This window comes from Pleurodeles waltl, chromosome 12 (assembly GCF_031143425.1).
Source record: "Pleurodeles waltl isolate 20211129_DDA chromosome 12, aPleWal1.hap1.20221129, whole genome shotgun sequence".
NCBI lineage: Eukaryota > Metazoa > Chordata > Amphibia > Caudata > Salamandridae > Pleurodeles > Pleurodeles waltl.
This window is the reverse complement of record NC_090451.1, coordinates 191,182,461-191,206,108: the sequence shown is the minus strand read 5'-3', so window position 1 is coordinate 191,206,108 and position 23,648 is coordinate 191,182,461. Positions and strand designations below refer to the sequence as shown.

General features: G+C 45.6%; 1 protein-coding gene and 1 long non-coding RNA gene across 3 annotated transcripts in view; one reads left to right on the top strand and one right to left on the bottom strand.

Annotated features, from left to right (window-relative positions):
• LOC138267412 (uncharacterized) overlaps positions 1–127 on the bottom strand; it is a 126,110-nt gene extending 125,983 nt beyond the window's left edge. Inside the window, exon 1 of the long non-coding RNA XR_011199797.1 lies at positions 6–127. This is a non-coding gene — a long non-coding RNA (uncharacterized lncRNA). The remainder of the gene's footprint in view (positions 1–5) is intronic.
• The window catches only part of ZCCHC14 (zinc finger CCHC-type containing 14), a 547,370-nt gene continuing 523,785 nt past the window's right edge, over positions 64–23,648 (top strand). For both annotated transcript variants that reach the window (XM_069216334.1, XM_069216333.1), the window contains exon 1: positions 64–621. In XM_069216334.1, coding sequence (XP_069072435.1) covers positions 64–621 — 558 coding nt within the window. The remainder of the gene's footprint in view (positions 622–23,648) is intronic.

Below are 23,648 nucleotides of genomic sequence, written 5' to 3'. Positions count from 1 at the left end.
CTTACCGTGAAGGCCTCTCCCGTACAGCTCTAGCCTCCGTGTTCCTTCCTCGCTCCCTTCACTATGGTGGAGAAGCAGCGCTGCCCCTTGGAGAGGGCAGCCGCCTACCGCTGGTTCTCGGAGCTGAGCCCGGCGCAGCGGGTGGAGTTCCTCTGTGGCCTGCTAGACCTGTGCTTGCCGCTGGAGCTGCGCTTCTTGGGCTGCTGCCTGGAGGACCTGGCCCGCAAGGACTATCACTCGCTCCGGGACTCTGAGATCCGCGCCAACAACCCTGCAGACCTGGCGCGCCTCACCAATCTGACGGACGAGCTGGTGCGCAGCCGGCTGCTGGTGTCCCTGGCGCTGCTGGGCTCCGAGAGCCGGGAGGCAGCCGCTGTGCTCTGCCGCACCCTCACCCACATGGACTCCATCATCAACAACTACGGCCTGCAGCTCAACGAGGCGCGCACGGCTGACGAGTTGCTGCTGCTCTTTACTATGGCCTGCAACCACCCGGCTTTCAGCTTCCACCAGCGCCAACTGCTCCGACAGGAGCTGGAGCAGCTGCAGGCCGTCATCGAGACCAGCGCCTCTCCCGGGCCGGCTAGCCCCTGTGGGCACAGTAGCCTCGGATGCCGCAAGGTGAGTAGCCGGCGACGTCTAGAGCATGTATGAACAAGTCACTGCAGTGCACGAGTTTCGGTAATGATGGTCTGCTTCGCTAGCTAACACTTGTTTTGGGACAGCTGAGCAGTGTTGATTTATTTATGATGACAAGGGTGATCTGCAGGGGAGCCGCTTACCTGCGCTTGGTACATTCCAGGGTATTTTTCACACGTGTTGGAGTTAGGTTCTATGTCGGCGAGTATCTGTTTTTATACGTACACTGCTGTTACAATACATCGTTTGTAAACCTGTTCGCGGTACACTGCTGAATCTCAGCCACTCATTCACATGGCATTGCTTCTTGCTTTTGATTAGTTAATATATGTTAGTGTTGATTATATAGCATCTATAATTTTGCATACTTTTTATATGTTTACCTATACATGCAGTATATGTGTGTCATCACATTTTATTTTACCTCGTCTTCACTAGAAAAAAAAAAACTAAGGGCATTCATATTCAAGTGTATGGTAACTATAGTTGTTCCTATGGCGCACGAATGCCAAGAATAATGCTCTGCTTTCTAGTTTCAAAGTAGGGCAGCTTGGGTGTGGGTGACTATATACCAGATGGATGGGTTAGGCATGGTTCGGGGGATCCTGATGGTGTGGTTATTCCTATGTCTTTACAGTTGGAATTGCTCTCAAGGATCAACCATCCCGCCACAAGGTATCAGTCCTCAAAGTAGCACATAAGACACGTGCCCCACCAAGAGTTTGGTGAATCTAGTGTGAACATCGGAAAAAATGGATTTTAGAGCTCCACGTTGAACAGAGGAAGCTTTATTACAGACACACTTGAGCCATGCCAGCGAAGAAAGCCCATCACAGTTAAATTTCAAACCTCGCTTTTCATCCATAAACATTCTAAAATGGATATGACCAGAAGTAGGCGATGAAACCGAGATTGATTTGAAGAAAATATATATATATGAATGAAGGATACAATGCATCTTCTGTCTAAAATAATTATGAGCATCCTTCCCACGTCTTACGTTCTCCTCCTCCCTCATTCTCCCTGCCTTCCTCCTTTTCTCCCTCTAAATCTCCTCTCCTATATTCTCTATCCTCCCTCTCTTCTCTTATTCTGGACTATGATAACTCCTTAATTTAGCATGAACGGACGCTATCAGAATATTTCTTCAAATCACTGTAAACGCACCACAACCCCCTAAAGGACTAATCTAACCTATGATTACTCATCACCTCACCTAACACAAGCTCTGAATTGTGTATATATATTAAACAATCAGATTTATAGGCTAATATACAGCTATGATTTATAAAATACATTTGAGCTTTTTGCCAATGTTATTTTTTCCCCTTAAATTGTCGAGGGCCCAGCAACTTCCCTGACAGTAACATTTTCTAAAAAAACAAAACAAGCATTGACAAAGTCAGGAGGCTGACGGCCAACACCAAACTTATTGACTTTTCCAGTGTTATTTATACCAGGTTCTTGCGGGCAGTAGGTGGGTACCAACAGCATAGGAGTGCATACTTCTTATTTGCAATTCTCTTTTTCTCATTAATAGCAACCAAAGCCACAGTATAATTTCACAGACTAACCATGTGGCATTGTACTCCACAGATTTGTCTGATAGGCATTCGTACGTACCTCTTTAAATTATGCTCACAGCCAACTCAGTCTTTTTTTTAGGACGTTATGGTGTGATGCCGTGAACTGTATTAGAGTATAAAAAATAAGGGCAGGTAACTTGTAACTAACGGATATGTGAGAAGTTTCTGTAGGTTGCAGTTGGAAACATTCACTGGGATAGCACTGTTACAAGTCAGCAAGAACTGATGTGTTCTACATTTTTTATACCAGCATACAAACACCACCACCTTCAAGGACTTGACGTGACAGCTATCTTCTACCTTTTCTGTAATAATTTGTCTATCAGACTAATCACACCTTTACTTTTTAGCAGCTTAGACTAGGAATGGTGTGTGTGTGTATTTATGTGTGTATGTAGATATATATTTTAATTTAAGTGAGTTTTTTATATAGTGCCAACAAGACCCTTTTGGGTGATAGAGCGCTTTACAGTAATAGCAAGAGGATGTTAAGAAATAAACGGTCTGCTATATACATAAAAATAGAGAAGGTAATGCTGCAAAAGTTACGCAAGCAAATAACGTCAAACTAATGGGAGTACAGAACAGGCACACATAGTCATTGAAGATGTTAGCGTGGGTAGAATCCGATGGTGGCATGGCGGTGATGGTTTGGCCACAGACAACCAGCGCAGAACTCAGAGATGTGGACGGAGTGAACAAAGGAGCCACACATATGAAAGTAAGGTTTACGCTTGAGGAGAGGGCAGTTTAGTCTCAATGTGGGAGAAGTTTGTTGGCTAGTTGAAGTTTTTCCCCTTTCCTGAAGAAGGAGGAATAGGCGTTCAGCTGGAGTAAGAGAATTCCAAATTGTGGAGTAAGTTTTCTATTTATTTAATTTTTGCGGCTTAAGTAGTTAGGAACTTGTACTTCTGGAAGTTCTGTTTCCGCCAGATAAGGTCAGTTTCTGGGAATGTAAAGCGGGATGTTGTGATGCAGCGCTTTATGGGTATCACAGACAATTTTGAAATGGATCCTGGCCTCATAGGGTAACCATTTCAGAGACTGGAGGTCACGAAATAAATATTTTTTTAGAGCCAGTAATGAGGTTTGCTGCCACGTTCAAGGTAGCCTCCAACTGAGTGAGCAATTTTGTTTTTCGAAAGTGCTTAAACCACTGTTACGAGATCTTCCATAGACAGGAAATGGTTTAGTTTCTTTATTGCATGATTTGATGGTTATGCTTTTGCATTCAGAGGGTATTGTCTAAGATTATTCCTAGGGATTTAGCAGAGTCAATGATTGAGGAGTGTACAGTTCAAAGCAGTAAGATGTGTAAGCAAGCCTTTGACATTAGGGGTGATACTGAATGGTGAGATCAGAGCCAATTCTGTTTTAAAGGCATTGAGTTTGAGGTGGCTACGAGTCAGCCAATGTTAGGTTTTTGTCAAGGTGCTATTAAGAGTACTAATGTCATTGGATGAGGTAATTTTCATATAGAGTTGTCATCTGCATACTTATGATAGGAGATGTGAGAGAGTTTGAGGATTTTGGTCGAAGGCTCCATGTATAGGTTGAACTGTGCACGAGAAAGACTGGATTCTTGTGGGACGCCTAGTGTACCTGAGGACTGAAGGGAAAGACCGTGATTGATATGGATGTTCTGAGATTTGTTGGGAAGAAAGGAGGAGAAACATTGTAAAATGATGCTGGAGAGACCCATCCTGTGTTCTAATATGTTCTAAGGGGTTTCATGATTCACAGTGTCGAAGACAGCAGATTGGTCAAGTAGGATTAGTAAGCATGATTTATTTTGATCAAGTGAACGTAGAGTGTTGTCACCAATGTGTACCAGGGCAGTTTCAGTGCCATGACCCTGATTGAAATTGCTCAAGGAGATGAAATTGCTCAAGGTGATTGCCAAGCTGTATGTGTACACATTGTGATTGGGAAGCCGTATGTGCACATATTTTTCTAGAAGTTTGGCCAAAGTTGGGATGTTGGAGATAGGACAGTGTTAGTGTCTACGCTGTTTTTAAATTTTTTTTTTAATAGGAATAACCTGTCCATGTTTTAGGGATTCGGGTATGGAGGCTTGTAAAAGTGAAGCATTGACAATCCTAGTCCATAAGGAGAAAAGGGGGTGACTGGTCTCATTGAGTAGTTTGGAGGGAAGGGGATTGTTGAGTGATTAGAGTGTTTCAGTGAACAAAGAAGATTTGAGATGTCACTTTTATCAAAGGTGTTAAAGCTTGACCAGGCAGCACTGATTTTAGGTTTGTGGGAAGAGGTTATTAGGACATCTCCTGATTAGGATTTAAAGGAGGGGGGTACATGATGAGAGTGTCAAAGCATTCTGGATTACAGTGTTGATTAGCATGGTTTTCTCAGTAAAGAAGGAGGCAAAGGTTCTGCAGTTAGGTATGGTTTTGAAGTTGGAAGATGGGGCATTGTTATCCCTGTCCATTTGTTTTTTTGGCGATTTCGAAGAAGGGTTTTTTTTTTTTTTTTTAATTCTTTTTTTCCCCCGGCTAATTGCCACATTAAGGTGATTTGGAAAAAATGCTGCTTTTGAGTTTCGAATGTGCCTGTCGTAGGTGCTCCGTCTTTTTCATAGAAGTTTGAAATTAGATTAGAAAGAGCTGGGGTGTGTCTCCATGCTCTTTCAATTAGTCTTATACCACAGCGTTACTCGCTGAGATAAAAGCTGAACCAAGGCTTGGATCTTTTGAATGGGACCCTCTTTAGTTGTACAAGGGCAATGGTATCCATGATTTTTGTCATGAAGTGGAAGTAGTATTCAGTGGTGTCATGAGCGTCATAAATTTTGCGGGACGGGTGGACAAACAAAAGACTTGCTTTTGAGGTATCTTTGTAACTTAATCGGTCTCTCTTGCGGCCAAAATCTTTTTTGCACATTTAATCTTTGTTTTTTATCTTGAAATATATTAATTAATATTGTGAGCCAACGTTTGTCACAACACATGTCGCCTACTCCTGGCCAGAATAATTAACTTTCAAAGATCAGTAATCGAAATACATTATTGATAAGCAACATCGATGTAAAGATCAAGTGTATAACGGCAGCAAAATAGCAACCATAGTTTGATCATTCATATACAATCACACGCTGTAACGTAAATAGTTAAAACGTTGAGCACAATTAGGTGTTGAATGAAATTAATAAGCTCAAAAAGACACAGAATGATAACCGTAGTGTTGGTGAACATGGCAGTAGCTCTGTGGACCACTGTTTCCATAACAGCTTGTAATTCTGTATGAATAATCACACTATGATTGCTATTTTGCTGACATCATACACCTTGATCTTTGCATTGATGTTGTCTATCAAATGTAGTTTGAAAATTGTTCTTGGAAAATGATTTATTTTGGCTTTGAGGAAGCAATGTGTGCGGTGAAACGTGTTGGCCCATGATTGTTAATCTAGTTCAAGACTGAAAATAAAGTTAAACTTTTTCCGTCCTCAAGAGAGACTTAAGAAGTTACAAAGACCTCAAAAGCAAGTCTTCTGTTTGTTCTCATTTGCGGGATTTGAGGGTTTCAATCCACATAATCTTTGAGGTTGGTGTGTTAAACTCAGAGTGAACCTCTGTATCCCTTGTAGGAAGCTGGCCTGGTGTGTGGTGAGCACCTAAGGTGTTATCACCTTATACCAGGTCCAGGTATTCTCTATTAGTGAAGTGTAGGCAGTGTCTAGGAAGCCAGGGCTCTCTAGAGGTAACTGTGGATGAGCAGCCAAAATTTCACATACGAAAGAACCACACAGTGTTACAAAAATAAAGGTGCTTCATAAGGGTAATACAAATACTAATAGGCAGTCCACCAACTGGAGGTAAGTAAACACACTATTATATACATATTATCAATCAGTAAAGAGCATAGAAAGCAATAAGCACTGGCAAAAGCAATAGAAAATAGTGAGGGCCCTAGGGGAGGGCCAAACCATATACTAAGAAAGTGGAATTTGAGATTCTGTCCCCCACCCAGGGATGTGGAATTGGTAGAGGGGAACTGGAGGAACTAGGAACCACTGGAGGTGAGTACCAGAGTGACCCCCAGTGACCAGGAGAGCAGAGGCAAGTACCTGCTTTTCACCCAAACTCAACAGGAGGACTTTGGAAGAGGATTGTGCAAAACCCAAACAAGACTGGAAGAACTCAAAAGGTGGATTCGGGCAGAAGAGGACCTGCAAATGAAGGGGACAAAAATCCAGTGTGTGATGTTGTCAGGAGCCACTACCCACCCTTCTATGGATGCAGGACTAGGTCGACGGGGGACGAAGAAGACCAGCTGTGCAGCACAGGAGATGAAGGGCAGTTCCAGAAGTGTTGCAGATGGTGTCCTACGTCGTCTGTTGGGTTGCAGTTGGTCAGTGGTGCTGGGGAACCACCAACAAGGCTTGGCAAATGCAAAAGAAGACTAGTTGCAAGGCTGAAGAGGTCCAGCAAGGCCCAGGGGACTCAACCCCTGGAGGTGAGTCTAAGCTGATCTTCAGCTGTTGGAATAGGAGGCAGCCCCCCACAACAACCCACTGGCAGCAGGCAGAGCAGTCATAGAGTGGCCCTCTCAGCACACCTGAATAGGAAATCCGCGTTGCTAGAGCAGCAGAGAGGAGACTGTTCTAGGCAGAATGAAGTGCTGAGAGCAGGGCCTACAAGAAGCCTGAAGATCCCTTGAAGGAGGCACAAACAAGCCTTGGTAGCTACAAGAGTTGTGGTGCACAGGGGTACTGCCCTGCAAGGAGAGGCAAGGGCTTACAATCTCCCAAGTTGGACAGCTGGCAGAGAGGACCAAGGGCACCACTCCAGACCACCACCTGTGATGCAGGATCCACACAGCTCCGGAGGAGACCAGATCCATGCAGCCGGTCATCGTTGCAGTTGATGCCTGCAAAGGTAGGGGAGTGACTCCTTCGCTCCAAGGGAGATTCCTTTTTACTTGTTGTGCCGACTGAAGACTCACCACCCTAAGAGGATGTACTGCTGGAATCTTGCATGTTGAATCTGAGGATGCACCCAGGAGGGAGACCCTAAATAGCCCAGGAAGGGGAATTGGTCACCTAGCAGGGTGACCACGTATCAGGAGGAGGCTGTAACGTCAGCTGCCTGACCTGGCCACTCAGATGCATTCAGGGGCCTCCGCACATCTTGGATTTAAGATGGCAGAATCAAGTGGCCACCTTGAGGAGCTCTGGGCACCACCCATAAGTGGTGATGGACAGGGGAATGGTTACTTAGCTTTCTTTTGTCCAGTTTCGTGCCAGAGCGGGGACAGGGGTCCCTGGACTGGTGCAAACCGGTTTATGAAAGAAAGGAACCAAATGTGCCCTTCAAACCATGTTGGTGGCTTGGGAAGGCTACCCCTCCCAAGCCATGCAACACTTATTTCCAAGGGGAAAGGATGTTGCCTCCCTTTGTTCTGCCTTCCCCTGCCTGAGCTGGTCAAGCAGCAGGAGGGCAGATACCTGTCTGTGGGGTGGCAACAACGAAGGCTGTCTGGAAAATCCTAGATGATTGGTTGAAGAAATGCTGGCGTGGTCCTCTAAGGAGCCGTCAGAGTGCATGGAATCATACAACCAGTACTTGCAACAGTATTGAGGTATAATTCTGACATGTTTGATACCAAACATGCCCAGGCTCTGAGTTACCATTATGTACCTGGACACAGGCAGTGTGCAGTACACAGGTAAAATGGCTTCCACGTACTTAAAAAGTCCAGTTCAATGGAGCTAAAGTTCGGAGTGGCACGTCTGCTCATGCAGGAGTGCCCTCACACACGGATACCTGCACCCTGCCCTCTGGGCTAGGAGGGCCTACCACATGAAGAACCCCATGTGCCCCAATTCCCTGAGTACCCAAGTACCATATACTAGAGACTTACATGGGGGCAGCAATATGCCAATTGTGGGGTGTGCAAAGTCCTAGGCAACCAAATTTAGATGGGGAGAATACAATCACTGGGGTCCTGTTGAGCAGGGTCTCAGTGAAAACAGTCAAAACGTACTGACAGGCAAAAAAGTGGGGGTAACCACTCCAAAAAGAGTGTACTTTCCTACAGGTATTTGTGTGAGGTTCTTGTTATTAATGTACCAAAAGTTAGGGTGAGATACCCTGAAAAGGTGGGAAATGATAGTCTGAATTTTGTTTCAGCATTTATCACTTGGTACTTAGGAACAAGATTGAAAGTTGTAAGGGGGTGAGAATAACGTTATTGAATAACTGTCTCACTAGCCTATTAGGTCGAGAGGAGTGGCCAAGATTCGGTATGGAACTCCAACTAGGTTGTGGGGCCCAGGTCTGGGGACAGTGTGGCTTTTGGAAGTTAGCATGTTGAGATTCTGGAGGTGAGTTGTGTGTAGGGACCAGTAATGCTCCAGATTGGAGGTGATATGCACTAGTTTAAGGATGTCAGCCCCAATCAACTGTAATTCGGATTTTATGTTCTCAAGTAAAGAGTGTGTGTGGAGATAGCTGATCGGTTCGTGGCTGGTGGAGAAAATGCTATATGGAGATCTGGCCGAGACTGAATAGTTGTAGGTGGAGTGCGGAGGCATCGTCTTGACATTGGTAGGTTGATAGGGAGAGGAGTAAATGTTATCCTGGATGATAGGGAACTTGGTACAGGGTGCTTTGGAGGGAAGGGAAACAGTGTGGTCATAGAGTTGTTGTCGAACAGCAATGCCTGCAGTATCAGTAGAGAAAAGGATATGATGGGCTTCGATTATATCGGTGGAAGAATTGGTGTCCACCAGGGGGGAAAAGGGGAGGTGAGGGGCGTGTATGAGGTTGTCAAGTGGAGGGGAATCAGTGGGAAGTTGTGAGGGGGAAGGTGGTGGAATGGCTGAGTTTAGCTTTTGCTTGATGTGAGAGAAGATAGAAGAGAAGAGTTCAAGGTTGCAATCACAATATTGAATGACCACAGTGCCCTTGTTGGAGATGGTGATGGAGGCTTACACATTGTATAAAGGAGAGGGTACAATAGTGAGTTTATGGCAATGAGGTGTTTTCTTGGTGTTTAAGTAGAGAAGTTAACATATTCCTCCATTGAGCATGCCTATTGGTAATTAAGAGGAGGTCATTTGATAGAATATTCCTATTGTAACAGAGGTAAGGGGCTATGATGAGTTTCTTTGCTTAGGTTGAGAATTTTATGCTTTAGAATGTTTTTTTTTATTTTTGCTTTATTGGATATGGTAGGAGGGTAGTTTATTGTGAATGAGTTGTTTCCTGCCAAGGACAGAATGGGGGTTCGCCCTGTAGGCATTGATGGGACCACCAGGTGGTATACGCAGAGGAGCGCAGGGAGAGCAAGGTGGGGCCTCTTTCAAGATGGCTGCCCATAATGACTATCAACATAAACAACATATTTCAGAGATATACAAAATATTGCATTCCCTAAGTGATAACTGCTAACAATTTATTGTTAATGCTAGTTTTTAAATTGTTAGTCCTTAAGTAGTATTTTGGGGTAGAAGGATGTACCTCAGTTCTTTGTGATACCTTCCTCATAATGACTGGTTACGACATAGGTTTTGTGAGACTTTTCTTTAACCATGCTATGAATAAAAAAAAAATGTATTCACCTTTTTAGGGTCGAGCCTGTGCGTGCATGCGTCTCGCTTGTAAGACTCTGTTGTGTCTTCTTTACAGCCTCTTAATTCATCAAAAGCATACCTGGCATTATTTCCGTCTCTCTGTGTGGAGCAGGGATCAATCACTAATTGGTTCAATTTAATTACTGCCTGTCTGCTGCCCTTGACTTGATTGAGGTACTATTTTGTTCTTTTTGCCTTCTAGTGCCCCGAAAACAGAAGGCTTGTGACTGGCAAAAATGTGCCCAGCAGGGCAAACAAAACTGCAAAGTTTTTTATTTTTTAAAGCAGACTTTCTTTTCATTTTGCCAAGTCGTCTTTCCTCACTTATCACTCATGCTTTCTTTTGTTGTTGCTCGGTGGCGCTCTTACCAAAAGATGACAATTAACTTGTTCGAAATATTGCATAGTGATTGTGTTTCTTTATTATGTGTAATCTTTGAAATGATGCTTTAACACATAATCATGTAGTACACCACAATCCACCCCTCTCAAATTCGCCCCACACCAATCCACCCTACTTTACTCCACACCAATCCACCCGCCCAAATTTGTCCACTCCAACCCATCCCACTTAAGTCCTCCCAACTCACCCCAATTTAATCTGCTCCACTCCGATTCGCAATACTCTAATCTAAAACAATATACTCCACTCCAAAGCAATCTACCCCACTCCAGTTCGCCCACTCCAATCCAAAGCAATTTGTCCCACTCCAATCTAAAACAATTTGCCCCACTCCAATTCACCCCACTGTAATCCAAAACAATGTGCCCCACTCCAGTTCGACCCACCAGGGGTGTGGAATTTCATAAAGTATCTACTTGTCCATGAGACAGGTTGCTTCATAAATCTACTTGTCCAGTAAAAAGGATCCACTTGTCCCTTTGGTGCCATGTAGCGCAGTGATACATTACGGCAGCAGTCTCATTATATAGGAGCTATGTTAATAGCCTGTTGTATTATGCCAGGGCTAAAACCATAGTAGTGTTTGAATACTAGCAATTAACTTATTGTGGCACCTTTAAGGAGTCACTATTGGTTTGCTCGCGAGAACAACTTAGGCATTTACATCCTGAGGCTGGAGATGGAGGTAAACAGTAGTTCTAGGATTGAAATGCCTTTTTAAGTCTCTGCAAACTTACTAACTTGCATGTTTTAGGGGTTTTCACCTGCTCTTCTGTTATCTTTTCCCATACAGCAAAAGGTTGGAAATTTACTCCTGACAAGGCCAGAAGTAAAACTTCTTCCAGGGCTGGAAAAAGTGGTTGGAAGGAAAGTGAACTTGTAAACGCTCAACAGATTTTCGCACGAGCAAATCTCCATATACATATTTGCTTGACCTAAAATCCAGTTTACAAATGTTTTCTAGGTGTAGGATTTCCTGGCCTAATTCTGTAAATTCTTGTGAATGAATTGCATAAATCTGCACTAATGCAGGGACATATACTATGTGTGCACCTTGGGGATTTTCTTTAAAAATTGGGTCCCTAATTGGTTATCCAAGACTCTTTGTTTTTATTAAAATTCTATCTATCTATAGATTGGCTTCACTGTGAGTGACTGCATTTTGCTCTTTTATATGGAGCATTAGACACATAAAGCAGTTTTGTTCAGTAGTGCCCTGAACTACTGTGCTAAGATGTGCTTTTTGAGGCCCAAAATATTTTTGCTTTTTGCCTTTGTTTGTTATGATGTTGAGGGCCTGGCAACTTCCACAACAAAGTTTTACAGAAATCATGTCAGCTCAAGACACACATTGACAAAACCAAAAGGCTGAACACCAATGTCAGACCTATTGGCTTTGCCAATGACTGTTTATTTTCATGTTCACCATAATCTTTTCAGAGCTGGTTGCACTGATGTTTCCACTATGAATATTTTTGAGAATACCAACATACATCAGCACGTTTTACTGAACGATGCTTAAAAGAAATGGTACCTTAATTTCACAGTAGTTTAGCAAAATGTTTGTCTCCTATTTGCATTGTCTGTAACATTTAAATCAAGCAAAGAATAACCAATCTTGCTTTCAAGCTTCTGCAAATATTTGCATCAAGCCAGAGAGCATTCTGGGAGCAAAATTCGTTGCCTCATATTGTTAAACTTTGTAACCTTGCAAACATGCACACATTTTTACTGGGGCCGCTGTCAGCAGTGCAGTCCAAGCTTACATTTCCTTAAAGTGCTCACAATACTAAAGACTTTGTAATAATGAACCATGAATACAAGTTCAAACAGCATTAACATATGGACATAGATATTACTCTAGGTGCAGACAATGCCCTTCCCTGATTCATAATGTGGTACTGTAAAGGGTTTGTGCTGCAAGGGGTTGGGCCTACTTGTCCCAAGGACAAAATGAACATGAAATCTTGTTGCCCTTGACCCCAAATAATATGTCCTGGGAGTCCGGCTATAGGAATTCCACACCCCTGCCCCACTCATCACAAGCAATCTGCACCATTCCAATTCGCCCCACTCTAATCCAAAACAGTCTGCCCCACTCCAATCCAAAACAATCTGCCACACTCCAATCCGGCCCACTCTAATCTGCCCTACTCAGTCCAAAACAGTCAGCCCTAGTCCAGTCCAAAACAATCTGCCCCACTCCAATCCAAAACAATCTCCCCCACTCCAACCCGGCCCACTTCAATCCAAAGCAATCTACCTCACTCCAATCCGACCAACTCCAATCCAAAACAATCTGCCCCTGTCCAGTCCAATGAAATCCACTCCAATCCACCCCACTCCTCTACAGTACAGCCCACCTGATCCCAGTTCAGGCCACCACACTCCAGTCGAATACACCCAGCCTACCCCCTTCCAGTCTATTTCAATCTGCCCATATCCCATCTGCCCTACTCCAATCTGCCACACTTTAATCCAAAACAACCTGCCCCACTCATCCCAAACAACCCACTCCAAACCAAAACAATCTGCCCCACTCCAATCCAATCCACCTCACCCCAGTCAAACCCACTACAACCCAGTCCACCCCACACTCGTTCAATCCAGCCATGTCCAATCTACTCCTCCTCCCATACAATATACACTTCATCCCAATCTATTACACCCCAATCCACTCCAGTCCGGACCACCCCACTGTAGTCCACCCCACTCCAGTCCAACCCACCCCACTCCAAACATCCCGCCACATTCCACTCATCCCACCCTTCTCCGGCCCACCCCACTCATGTCCACCACTACCCAATTCACCTCACTCCAGTACAATTCATCCTACTCAGTCCAGTCCATATAAATCCACCCTACTGCAGTTGAATCCACCCCACTTAAGTCCAGTACACCCTTCCCCAATCCAATCCACCCCAATCCAGTCCACCCCAGCTCAATTCATTCCACCCCGTCTCACCCTAATCCACCCCACTCAGTCCAATCCACCCCACCCCAAAGTCCACTGCTACCTGATCCACCCTACTCCAGTCGAATCCACCCCACTCCAAACCACCTTAATCTATCCCACGTCAATCCAGTACAACTCTCTCCAATCAATCCACCCCTCTCAATACAATCCACATCACCCCACCCCATTTCACCCCATTCCACCTCACCTCAATGCAATCCACCCCAGTCCAACTGACCCCATTTCAATCCACTCCACCCCACTCCTCTACAGTCCATCCCAGTTCAGGCCATCACACTCCAGTCGAATCCATTCAACCTACCCCACTCCAATCCACCCCAGTTCAGTCCACCCACCCCACTACACTCCAATCCAAACCACGTCTGTGGAATCCACCCCACTCCAAACGACCACTCTACTCCAGTCCACCCACTTTGTCCCAATACATCCCACCCCATCCCAGTTCAGACTGCACCACTCCAATCCATCCAGCCCACCCCAAACCACCCACTCAAATCTAATCCACCCCTCTCCAGTCCAATCTAATCCACCCCTCTCCAGTCAAATCTAATCCACCCAACTGCAATTCAATCCACCCCATCACTCTAATCCAAACTGCCCACTCCAATCTAATACGCACCACTCAAATCCACTCCCGTCCCCTTCACCTCACCCCCCTTCAATTCACCCCATTTTACTCCAGTCCAACCCACCCACTACCTCAGTCCACTCCACCCTATTCCAATCCACCCCATTTAACTCTGACACTGAACCCTACTCCCCTCTACTCAACTCTACAACACTTCTCCCACTCCATACTGACACTTCACGCCACAGAGTTTTCGACATATTGAACAGGAGTCACACTGATGTACAACATGGCAAAACACATTGCCAAAGCCAATAGCTCTTGTATAGGTGAGACATATTGGCTTTGCCAATGCTTGTTTTGTATGTGCTGTTTACCAGTTAAAATTTACACTTTCTGTTATTTTGCCATATGAAAGTATAGTGCATGATCGAAGATATGGCATGTGTTCTTTACTGACCTCTTGGAGGGGAGAAAATAGAAATCCCTTCTTAGTCTTTGGCTGGTTTGCTGGAGCCTCCATGCAGACCTACCCTCTGTGCATCTGTGGGACTGGCCAGTGAAGCCTCTGTTTCGCAAGCTTGCCTTGCACGGAATTCCTGAGAGTCATGGGGGCTAAGCTGACATTTTGTTCATTAAATCTTGTGCATACTGGAGTGGCAGCCAGCATGGGAGTGGGTAGGGGTCAGGGGGTGGTGGGGGGGAAGAATGGGGTCCATAATCTGAGGTTGCCCAAAAAAACACTAAAGTCAGGGACATTCTAGGGTACCATTTAACAAATATTCTCTCCCTTGGATAGGTGAGATGTCCCTTATTCTGAGCTTGGCTAGTTAGTAGAACAGAAATGCCGTTGGTGCATATGAGCTGAAAAATATTTCCTTCTCGGTCTACAATTTTTTATACTGGGTTCCCTGCGTTCCTGTGATTACCTAGGGGAAGGTAAAAATTAGACTGCCCAGCAATGTACTGCAAATGCCCTAGTCGTCGTCTTTTTTTTTTTTTTTTTCTTTCTTTCTTTCTTTCCGGCATCAACATATTTCTTACAAGTTTGACTACATCAATACAAATCAGACTTGTGCTCTTAGTACAGCAATGGGATATATCTACAGTGTTGACTTTGTTAGAAATAAGCAGGTCCTATTAGCTCTGTATAAGGGTTCGACCAAGAGCGGTGGCAGTAAGGGGTGCTTCTGGCAGGTAACAGACTTGGTTGCTGCCAGCCTGGTTCTGTCCCCAGCAATAATAAATCAAATATAATTAAATGGCTAGCCTCAGTTAGTGTATTTCCTTTTCTTACTTCCGACAAATGCTTGTGACACAATACAGTACACATTTATATACATGCGACCTTGAGGGGATACTATCTTTAGGTAGTGTATACAATTGTGATCACCTCACAAGAGCAATGCCAAGAAAGTTTAATTTCGAAATTGACTACCAACCCAGATTCTTATCACCATTGATCACTTAGCGGAAAGAGAAAAGGCACACAGTAGAAGAGAAGGAATGGTATCAAGGATATAATTATTTTCTCTCCTCCTGTGTAGCAACTGACACCTTTTGATTGTAGCTCCTAAGTCTGTCCCTACCTATCCAATGGTGAGTGGTGTAGACGCCTTAAACTAAACATGCCATAAGCTACTCATCACTAAACTTGTCGAAGTGCACACTATGAAAGTCAGTTTCTATAACACTAAAAGGAGTGTTTGACAATATTGCCTCATCAGACTTCATTACTGGTGTCTCTGCATACTGTTTTGCAATGCAACATTTGTTGATAAAATGAAGGAAGGATCACTTTCAAGAATGGTGAAAGGTTTTCAGCCTCCAGCTTGTGGATTCATAAGGACAAATGCTTGTTTCAGGCCCTGAAGCCCTTATTATAATACTTGCATTGCTTTGTATTCTAAAATAACACTATTTCATAATGGTGAGGGAGGGAAAGACAGTAAAACTATTTAGCTTTACTTGTGCATTAAATAAACTCTTCACGTGTAAAAGTTATCCCAGAGTGGAATTCAGACAGTCCTAACCATCCATACCCATTTTCACTTTTTTCTCAGCTTCTGCAACTTCTTCTGTTTACATACAGGTGGAGTGAAAACACTGGGCCTGGTGGAAGTTTTTTTTTTTCTTTTACATTACCAATCCCATCAATACTTAACTAGAACGCTAATTAGTGAGTAATAAACAACTCTCAACCGACCTGTCCCAAACTGTAGTCGACCATACCTTGTTGAAATCAAAAAGGCTTTGTTTGCATTCACAGTATTTGGGAGCCTAATGTCATTGGGTATTATTTGCACATCAATACTACTTTTTATTCGTTCTACCGAACGTGAAAATAAAACATACTTATAGAGATGTATGCCATACTGCTAATAAAGTATCATACATTTGTTGCCAATACACTGTAATGCCTTTGTACCTCTTAAAACTTTTCGATGTCTGGGAAAAGGTACGACACAACATCATCCACTTAGCAGTACCTTCCAACCTGGAAGAGGGAGAAGGATTTAATCTTTCTTGCTGTGATATTCTTATGTGCAGCAAAAACTCAATACCTCCAAAGTGATTAGCTCTCATGTTTGCTCAGGGGACTCTTGAGAACCAGCATCTTACACTGGCTTTCAAGTCCACCAACCAATGCTCAGCAATGATGGACATGTGTTATTGTGCATCATGAATAGCCGGGGAAATGAAATAGGGTATGTGTAGTTGCGTGATGAATTAAACCAATATTAAGGAACAGGAACTGAGGAAGAAGGACATGTTTTTGGGTGTCCTATTTAGAAAGTTGGAAAACATAAGGTATCTGTGCTATAACTAGTAAAATGTACAATCCATCAATCAAAGCTTTTGTAAAGCGCACTACTAACCCGTGAGGGTCTCAAGGCGCTGATGGGAGGATGCTACTGATCGAATAGCCACGTCCTGAGTGAGGTGTCTCCTGAAGACAAGTAGGTCCTGTGACTGTTGTCAGTGGGTGGGAAGAGTGTTCCACGTCTCAGTGGTGAGGTGAGAGAACGATATGCTGCCGGCGGTCGTTCTGTGGATGCGTGGGATGGTGGCGAGGGCAAGGTCAGCGGAGCGAAGCTGTCGGGTCTAAGTCAGCTGTAGTAATCTAGTACTCTCTCCCTCTTAACAGTTTAAACTTTTAGTGTTAAGGGAGAAAATATTTATGTACTAAAGTAATAAAAAGCAATAGGTGCCTGCTTAGTAACATAGATTTGAATCTGATCCTATTAATATGTTTTTATAGACCACAAACACATTCATCACAAAGTACTAGGCCACTTTACCTGGCAAATTATATGCAAAGTTGTTAACGCGCATGAGTGAGTGAGAGACCTGTGGCGGATAAATGTATTGCCATGTCGAAGGAAGAAAAACAAAAGTAATAGAAAAGTTATAATCTCTACGCTTCACAGAACCCACCCCAATGCTATGCCCCTAAAGGTCCTGCAAAACGTCTGCTTACTCCTCCAATTATAAGTTCACGATAATTAATTGTTCCAACACTAAACAGCCATATCATGGATGGTGAACAGAATTAAAACGTTAAATCAGTAAGATCATGTAAAGAAGCTGGATCTCAGAAAATCCACTACTATATGAGGGTAACATATCATTAAGTAGATCAACACAAACTCTTGTGTAGATCCCAAGAGGAGAAAAGCTTGTTTGAAAGTAATTATGGTGAAAGTAACTTCGGAGTATTACAATAACAGTTTAGAAGGATGTGAACCAAAAATATTTTTACCCTTCTGGTTCACCCTAAAGCAGGAGCAACCCATAAAACCAATAGGAAATAGGAGGAATACCCAGATACATATTTTTACCTTGGCTGAAGTATGAAGATAGTATTATATGACCATCAGACTACATTGTCTTGAGTGAAGAACCAAATTGGGAAGACAGCTGCTTCGGCATGGGGAAGATTGATGTTGGCCAGTTCGTAGAAGAAAGACTTTATTCACAGAACAACAATATAAGTCAAATGTTAATCTGTGGGTAAGATGCTTAGATGACATGCTTTCTATTTGACAGTGCACTGAAATAGAACTGAAGGAATTTCTTACATGGCTTAATGTACAAGACTCCTATCTTTTTCACTTGAACGTATAGCAGGAACACAACAACCCGTTTGGATTCTAATGTAAAATCTACAGGTGGTTATAGAAGAACAACTGTATACCATAATCTAAAAACAACTGTATACCATAAAAAGATCGATATAAACCCATTGTTACATCTCACTTCATTTAATTCACATGCATTATGAGACAACTTACCTGTGGGTCAATTTTTTTAAGTTTAGAAGAAATTACAGCAGCACATATTATTTCATGAGGCAAACCGCTGTTCTCAAGTGTAAATTACTTCAGAGACAAAGTTCCTAAACAAACGGTCCACTAGGCCAACAAATAAGCCTTAAATACACCAATAGCAGCACTGCTTGAGAAATTTAACAGAATGGATGAGAAGCAAATTACATTTATCTCCACCTTTAATCGCTTAGCCAACCATGTAAAGAAAATCAATCACAGGCACTGGCAAATCTTACAAACCGAGTAGTCACAGATACTGTCTCCCATATTGCTTTCTGGCGAGCAAAAAATTTGAGGGATAAACTGGGGCATACTTGTCATCCGACAGTGGAGGAACAGACAATGTTGTGGGGCAGTGGTTTTTAGCCTGTGGTCTGGAGACCTCTGGGGATCCGCAAAGCCTATTACAGAGGTCCGTGACTCGACTGTTTAGAAAATTGAACAATATTGACATATTAATCATTTGTACATAAATAGAGAAGCAAAACACATAATTAAAATGGTAAAGCATTCTATAAATGTGAAGGAATTTGAAGGGGGCGGAGCTAACTGCCGAAAATGGCAGCGGTGTAGCGGAGCAGCTCTGGACCGGTCCGCAATTAATCCTGCCGATCCAGGTGCTGCCCCTGGCCTAACGCAGCTCCGAAACCGGCGGCAAGTGACAGGGGAACAGAGCCGACACAGAACGGAGAATAACAGCCTTCCGAGGCAGCGGGCGGCAGTGGCAAAGATGCGGTGAGCTGCAACGGTGCGGCTGCACAAAATGGTGGGCGAGCGCCGGCTCTGACAGAATAGAGGTGAGCGCCGACCGCCAGCGGTAATAACGCAAAGGAGCCCCGGGCGCTGGTGGAGGCAGGCGATGCAGGAGCCCTGTACCCTTGAGGGACGGCAACCAGAGGTGGCAGATGCGGAGGATGACGGGAAGGGCCTGAGGACTGACGGAGCTTTGTCTCCCCCACTTTACCCTGTGTAGTGGATGGGCTGATGCGGCCCGGTACAGAGCTGACAGATCTTTGACACAGACGGTGAGCTGCTGAGTCGCGGATGAGCAGGGTGGCGAGGTGCGACCTGGGCAGATGTTCTAGCGCTGGTGCCTTTGGGGCCTCCTGGGCGCAGGCGACTCTGCAAGGATGAGCACTGTGGGACTGGTCTACCGTGAACTGGCTGGGCGAGCTCCACGGCCTCCAAGAAGAGAGTAGCAGAGGTTGGAGTGGACACCGCCACAGCGGGAGTTGGAACTCCCCCCAATAGACTTTGGAGCTGGAGTGTGGTGCGGACAACCTGATCAGGGTGGACCAGACAACTGTTCAACCTCTGGGAGTCTCACGGAGACGCCTGGTGCCTGTTGAGGAATTAGCTCAAGTCACCGATGGCCCTGCGCTTTGGGTGGCCAGTTGGAATGCTGCGGCCCCTGGGTGGAGGAGAGGGGGGGCAACATTGGTGGCAAGAGGTCCCCCCCTAGATCTGAGCCTGACTTCCGTGTCCGAGCGAGCCTAATGGGTAAGCAATGCCCTAAACCACAGGAATCGCGGGCGGCTAGCCCAGACACTGAGCAAAGGGCCAAAACAATGACCCCACAGAGGGCACCCCAGGTGCAAGGCACCCTACAAAACATTCTGGAGGCAATTGAGGACTCTAAGAACACCCTACAATAAGAAATAGGGAAGGTGTCGGCGGAACTGGACCTTCTAAGAACAGACCACCTGAAGCTGGTGGAAAGAATGGACAATGCAGAGGAAGAGTTGAATGAAATGGGCACATCACATCGGGCGCAACAAACCCAACTCGCCCACCTTACAGACAGAGTGCAGAGACTGGAACATAGGGCAGAAGGCGCGGAGGGCTGCAGTTGGCGAAATAACATCCGGATTGTAGGACTACCAGAAGGAGTGGAGGGCAGTGACATGATGGCCTACCTCGAACCCTGGATGAAAGAGCTTATGGGCCCCCAACAACTCAAACTGTTCTTTGCCCTGAAGAGGGCGCACAGGGTCCCGACTAGGCCCCCCCCTGCGCTAGGAAGACCCTCCCCCGGGAAGACCCCCCCTCCCCCAGACCTGTTGTGGTCAAGTTGCTCCATTATAAGGATCGGGACTTGCTACTTCAGAGAGTGCGTGAAGAAGGCCCCTTTGACGTGGAGAACAGCAGGGTCTGTATGTACCCAGACTATACAGCAGCAGTGCAGGCCAAGAGGGCATCTTATACTGAGGTGAAGAAGGCCCTAATGACTGAAGGGATTCAATATTCTCTGCTTTTTCCTTCAAAACTGAAAATAATGTGGGATGGCCATATCCATTTCTGCCTGAGCCCAGCGGAGGCATGGTCCTGGCTTGAAACATACAGAACTGGAAAAGTTGACCGGAACCTGCTTGATCCTCCCCCAGCTAGATGCCGGAAAAAGAGACGCCGCTCCAGTGATCGGCCTCACAGGGACAAAGTGCTCAGGCCAATGAAAACACAATCCAGTCAGGGTAAATGGGCGGCGATTCAGGCGGCCGCATCTTTGGCGGAGTCACCCACATCTGATAAGGACAAAATAAGTCACACGGATGCTGGTGAGACAGAGGACTTATCAGATCATGCGTCGGTTGTGTATCCTCTTGGTGATCTACTGCACGTGACACCTCAGACAGCTGAAGACATTATTTAGCCGCTGCCGCCTTCCACCATTACATAGAATCTCCTTTATGGGAGCAGCGCCCGGAGTGCGAGTTTGGGCCTATCCAGACGTCACCGATGACCAACGCCATTGCAACCTTATAGGACGAATATACCCCCCCATTTGCCCCTGGACTACTCCAGCAGGGTGAAGACGATGGCTAGTTTTAGACTGTTAACACAGGTTTAGACAGTCGGCTTTTGCCGTTCTGCCATGGCAATGGGGAGTTGGGGATTGATAAACCCTGTTGCTGTGGGTGATGCCCAGAGTAGGGATTGGTGTGTGAGGTTGGGGGATAGGGTGTGGTGGGGCTCCGGGGGTCTCGGGGCAAGTGACATACTAATTCCCTGATGCATGCCGCAACTACTCTTAAATTGATGTCTTGGAACATTCGGGGGATGGGTAACATGTCAAAGTGCCATAGTATCCTGACATACATGAAGAGAAGGGGAATACACATTGCACTGTTACAGGAGTCTCACCTCACTAAGGTGGAGGCTAATCGCCTCCATAAACGTTGGCGGGTGCAACTGTTTGCCACACACATACTCTGCATATGCGCGTGGAGCACTAGTCTGAGTGAGTGCGGGAGTGCCATTTGAGCCAGTCTCGGTGGACATGGAAAGAAAGGGCCAGTACTGTTAGTAGAAGGCTGCTTGTACGGACGACTGATAGTACCGGGGAGCAAATATGCACCCAAACAAGATCAGTTCTCCTTCCTTCACAAGTTAACTGCCCTGCTGGTGGAACACCTGGGCAGCCCCTGTCTCCTGGGGGGGTGGCTTCAGTGCTGTCCCTGATCCCGACATAGACAGTTCTACTCCACCTCTGCGGGGGCGGCAGCAATCCGGGTGGCAAGGACTTGACGAGTTGGAGATCTGAGTAGGAGCTGGAAGATTTATGGCGGCTGCAGCACCAACACTGCAGGGAGTTCTCACATTACTCTCACATTTATCAAATACATACTAGGATTGACCATATGCTCTGTAGGGCCGGCATTAGCAGTACAGTCACACACTAGGAACACTTGGGCCGCGCGGTGTTGGATCACAGCCCACTGCTAGTGATGATGCAGACAGCTGAGCAATTACCTCCAATCCCGACGTGGCGCCTGTATCCTAGAGCCTTGGAAGACAAGGTCTTCCGCAGTGCCTTAGCGACTAAACAGACTGAGTACTTCACACTAAATAAGGAAACCGTCTCGGAAGGGAGGGTGGAATGGGAGGCTCTGATAGTGGTGATCCAGGGCCATTGCCTCAGACAAACAGTGAGAATCAGAAGGGAACTGACGGCCAAAGTCCTTCGCATAGAGGCATACCTATGTAGATGGGAGTCGGAGATGGGTGCCAAACCAGAGGCAGCTTGACAGCTCTGTAGCGCGGGAAGCACATAATGAGGCGCTAGAGCGCCTTTGCTGCCACAACTATAAAATGCACACTAATAGAATCTACGCGGAGGAGGGGAGGGCTGGGAGGCTACTGGCTTGGCTGATAAAACCGGAAAGCAAGGGTTCACCAATCACTCACCTGGCAACCCAGGACGGGACTATACTGCATGCACCGACACAAATTAATGATGAGTTTAGATCTTACTACATGACCCTATAAAGCGCACCGCTGCTAGCAGAGAGGTGTGTGCTGCATACCTACTTTGGTGGACTACAACTGCGAATGCTGCCAGTGTCGGATAGAGAACAATTGAGGGCACCGGTGATGGCACAATTGATTGTCTGCTATAAAAGACCTGGAGACGGGGAAAACCCCTGGGACTGACGGTCTCCCCCAAGGTTCGGCGGAGTACTGACGCCATGACTGCCTGAGATGTACATGGAGGCTTATGAGAAGAGGGAGTTATGTCACTCTGCTAGGGAGGCATTGGTGATACCCTTACCCAAGGGGAGGTGGGACGGGGCAACGGTTGCTGATCACTGCCCACTCTTGATGTTAAACACAGACTTCAAGATACTCAGCAAAGTGCTGGCGAACCGGCTACTCCCACATATGAGGGACCTCATCCATAAGGACCAAAACGGGTTCAACCCTACGTGAAACACATCCAGTAATTTACGATGGCTCTACATGCTGCTCTATGATGAGAAACACCCACATGACCCCACAGCTATGATAGTGTCAGTAGACCTGGAAAAGGCCTTTGACACGATACGTTGGGACTTCCTGGATACTGTGATGCAACGAATGGGCCTGGGACTTGAGTGGGTAAACTTGCTCTACACCCACCCTACAGCTAGGGCCAAAACCGGACGCACAATATCTGCCAGCTACAAAGTTCGTAGGTTGTCCAGGCAGGGCTGCCCACTCTTGCCCCTACTCTTTGCCATGGCCATAGAGCCGCTGGCTGAGATTTTCTGGAATAGGGGACAGGAGTGGGGTGTGATTAGAGGGGGTCCCACACATTATCTCACTGTACGCAGACGATCTACTTTTCTATGTGCGAGATGGGAACGTTGTGCTCCCACAGGTGCTTCATATGCTGGAGGATTTTGGTAAACGCTTTGGCTTACGGCTTAACCAACGAAAGACGTACGTATTCCCAATGCTCAAGGGAGTGGCACGTCCGCTCTCGTGCCCGGTGGATATACAATGGGCTCCCCGAATGTTTAAGTATCTGGAAATCCAGATTTATCATAATAAAAAAGACCTCCAAGAGGGTAACCTGGGGAAAGCATAATGGGCTCTGAAAACAGCTAGCTTTCTGGCGCTCCTTAAAACTACCAGTTATGGCCACGGTCCCACTTACCAAGATGGTGATGCTCCCTAGACTCCTCTACTATTTCACCAACTTGCCACTGACTGTTCTGGTGTCATGGTTTCGGACACTAGACTCTCTACAACGTGAACTGATATGGGACGTCACCTGTTGGCACTGGGGAC